Source organism: Rattus rattus, chromosome 12, assembly GCF_011064425.1.
Source record: "Rattus rattus isolate New Zealand chromosome 12, Rrattus_CSIRO_v1, whole genome shotgun sequence".
In the NCBI taxonomy this organism is placed as follows: domain Eukaryota; kingdom Metazoa; phylum Chordata; class Mammalia; order Rodentia; family Muridae; genus Rattus; species Rattus rattus.
This window is the reverse complement of record NC_046165.1, coordinates 68,884,135-68,887,864: the sequence shown is the minus strand read 5'-3', so window position 1 is coordinate 68,887,864 and position 3,730 is coordinate 68,884,135. Positions and strand designations below refer to the sequence as shown.

The window sequence follows — 3,730 nt, the reverse complement described above, 5'->3', positions numbered from 1 at the left end:
AGACAGGAACTTGACTAGGTTGCACAGCCCATGGCCTTCTGAATTCCCAGAGTCAAATCTCCCTTCAACCCCCATGCCTTGTTCCACTTCCTGCAATTGTTGGGCTGGAGGAAGGTGGCTCAGAGATGTAGGACTTTCCTAGGCCCAGAAGGTTCCTGTCTGGAGAGCTAAGTGTGAGCGAGTGACTGAGCATGGGGCACCTCAGTAGTGCTGTAGCCTCCTGACGCTTCTGAGTGAGAAAGCCAACCTTGGAGACTGGAGAATTAGACATGTGTGTGGTTGGATGTCATGGCATACACCTTTAATCCTAGCACTGGGGAAGCAGAGAGGGGCAGATCTCTGTGAGTTGAAAGCCAGGAAGTTTTACATAGCAAACTCCATGCTGCCAGAGCTATACAGTGAGACCCTACTCAAAAATAGAATCAAAGAAACAGCACCCTACCTTCCACCATGAATGGGTGATAAATATGTGGGAACTGTGCAGCCTGAAGTCCCAGTAAGAGGATGAGCTGGGGAAGGAGGAGAAGCAAAGCCCAGAAGTGACAGGAAAGGTCCTCCTGGACCAGAGAGGTGTGGAAACAATGAAGTGGCTCAAACAGCAAAGTACTTAAATTACATGCACACTGGGGGTTATTTATTATGGATTTTCAGCCTTTGATGCCCACTCATCGTGGTTCTTGCCTGAGGTCAGAAAGGCTGGTTGGGCACAGGTATTAACCTGTTAGAGGAGCTTCATGTTTCTGCTTATCCACGGCAGGAAGTACACAACCTTGGTGAAGACTCCTGAAGAGATTTCCCCTTTTTTCCCATAGGCTATAACTCCATAAGCTCTGTTGTCACACACGAGGGGTCCCCCGGAGTCACCCTGTGGACAGAGAAAGGACGAAGTGAGCCTGCCTCCCTCTGTCTCTGCTCTCCCCTCCCCCCACCTCCTCGCAATTCTAACTCCGATCAGAGCCAGGACAGGTTCCAGCTTCCCTCATTACCAGAGCTCCAGGGAGGCCCAAGGTTTCCTTCCAGCCCAGTCCTTGGCTTTCTTTTCTCAGTGATACTCTGAGATAATACAGGCTGCATTCGGATGACAAATGTGCCCCACTTTAACCTCTTGCTGCACCCACCCAGGGGACAAAAATTTGATTTTTGTACTTTTCCTTCCCTGAGTTGAGGCTCGCATGTTTTGCCATTTTTACACCTTGGCCTCTCCCAGGTTCCTTTCTCTCCATATATTTGGTTCTTAAATGCTTTATCCCCACCTTTGAAGCATCCTGTACATTGTTTGGGTCTCCAGCACAAATCTCTATGGTCTTGAAATAGTTGTAGAAAATTTTTTCGCATTCCTGGTCCTCCTGAATGATCAGTTCAGCCTCTCGTAGGCAGGAAGATGCTTTAGTGCCGTTGATGGACGTTAACCCCCAGCCAGCCACATGACACACATCCCCCGGCTTAACCTGGGCATTGCTCTGGGGCAACATGAGGGTACTGACAGCTTTAGTTCTCTTGGCCTTGCTCTTCAGCTGATAAGGAAGAGGGAGGAGAAACCACTTCACCTAAGGTCCTGCTCGCCCAAGACTCTCTTAAATTCAGAATGGAAAAAAGGGAAGAAGCAGGATGAGGGCGGAATGGAGGGGCTATCCATGCACCAAACAGAGCACAGACACACTGTGAGAGATGGGGGTGAGGGACAAGGGGTGGGCAGAAGTGTGTACAAGTGTGTTGCAGGTCTTACCTTCAATAGCATGATATCGTAGGAATAATCTACTTTATTATAAGCTGGATGGCTGATGGCTTTTTCCACAAAGATGATTTGCTGGGTATCCTCCTTAGCCTTGATGTTGTGGGCCCCCAGCATGACTGTCATTGATCTGTGCAGAGAGCAGAGTGGAGAGGAGAGATGTGGAGTCAGTCCAGGAGGTAGGCAGGGTGGGTGCTCTATCTGAGGGGACTTGCATTGTCTCTTAAGGTGAACTTTCAACCTCGACCACTGCTTTAGTTTAACCAGGGCAGTTGATCAACTTAAGTGTGCTGCTGGCTTTGTCCTCTTTCCCTTGGACCTAAAATTTGACTCTTACTGGATTCCTATAGTCACAGTCCATCCTTCTAATGAGCTCTCAGGGGGAACATCTACTCTAGAGGACAGAAGATCCTGTGTGGGTCTTAGAAAATGTGGGCTGGCTGCTTCTCCTTACTGTCCTTCGCAGTGAGCAGCCGTCAGCACAAAGTAGTCTTGAACCAGGAAGCCTCCGCAGTAACTGATATTTCCGTCCGCTTTCACAGACTGAATAAACGCCATGTAGGGGTAGGAGTGGGGCTTGACTTCATGGCCCCCGATGATCTCCTCTTTAATTAAAAAAAAAAAAGCTAGAATATGGAGTGGCTGGGAGAAGCAATAGGGTTAACAGGGGAGATCAAGGAAGGGAGTGATTGGGAGTCAGATCTGTGAAGCCGAAGCCTGTTGCAGATAGGATTCCTTGCACATGGAATAATCTTTGCAGACTCATAAGCCTCATAACAATGCTCTGAGAAGGGGTGGGCAGCCCCTGTCTTCCAACCCCTGCTCTACAAATACACGGAGGGGTAAGCTATGACTTCACCCTGTAGAGGATAGGGGAATTCTATAAACATTGGCCATGGTTTTTGTTTGTTAGTGAGTCATTCTGACCCCTGTAGTTTTGATTGGTGTTGTTTTCTCAGTTTTCCCAAAGCCCTGTAGAAGGCTTTTCTAACATGCTGGTGGCTAACACACCTTGGGTGCTCAGCATGCTGGTGGCTAACACACCTTGGGCGCTCAGTAGATGCTTTCATTGAGTGGTCTGCAGTTAATTGCAGATCTGGGAGGTCAGTGCTGGTGGGATTCAGAGCCAGGGGCACTTTGGAGTAGTTAATGTGCTGTCCAGGATGGGAGTAGCTGGGGACCTGCAGAAGTGGAGAGGCCACCTAAAACCAGACTGCAAAGCTGGTGGAGTGAGCCGTGCAGGATCTTGTCAGCCTGTACCCCTTTCTTCTGCAGGGCTGAGGGCGGACTTAATAAATGATGCTAATATTACCTAACTGGTGGCCTCACCCCATTGCTGGTTGGTGATTAAAGCTGCCTTTCCCTCAGCTGAAGTCAAGTTAATGACGTACTCTGTATCTTTGCATTGTCTGCTCTCTCTCTCTCTCTCTCTCTCTCTCTCTCTCTCTCTCTCTGGATGATTCAGTCTCTGGTTGATTAAAAATAAAAGAAAAAGCTGGGAGAAGCTAGTGCTTACTAATTTTTCTGAGAACACCTCCCTTCCTCAGTCCTTGTTGAGACTCTAGCTGGTGTCAGATTTCCAATCTGGGTTTGGGATGGGACCTGAGGTTCAGCAGTCTCCTGAGTTCAGTGCCAGGACAGTGTCTGACTACTGCAGGGCAGAAAGAGAGCAGAAGTGTCTTGGGATGGCACCATTGCCACAGGGGAGCCACTCACCTGCTCCAGCTTCAAGAGGCAGAAGTAGGGTCAGAAGAATCAGGACAGGTGGCATCTTCCCAGGAAGTCTGCTCAGTTGAAGGAGGGCAGAGCAGACACAGCCCTTGGAAGAGGAAGAAGGAGGTGTGGGCTCAGGGGCCTCACAGGTATTTTAAACCTGTGCACCTCTGCTTCCTTTTGGTTTCCCATTGCTTAAGGAAGTTTTCTGGTGAGGGTAAAAATGACACTGTCGCCACACTGACATCCTATGAGCTAAGCTAGGGTAAAGGTCAAGAATGTAGA

At 49.0% G+C, this 3,730-nt stretch overlaps 1 protein-coding gene across 1 annotated transcript; it reads right to left on the bottom strand.

Annotated features, from left to right (window-relative positions):
• Positions 1-561: 561 nt before the first annotated feature.
• On the bottom strand, positions 562-3,503 carry LOC116913587 (granzyme G-like). Its single transcript, XM_032917816.1, has 5 exons — positions 3,449-3,503; positions 2,187-2,337; positions 1,727-1,862; positions 1,254-1,514; positions 562-865 (listed from the first exon to the last, which is right to left on the bottom strand). Exons 1-5 carry the CDS (start codon positions 3,501-3,503, stop codon positions 722-724), a joined length of 747 nt encoding a protein of 248 aa, XP_032773707.1. The 3' UTR covers positions 562-721.
• Between the last annotated feature and the right edge of the window lie 227 nt (positions 3,504-3,730).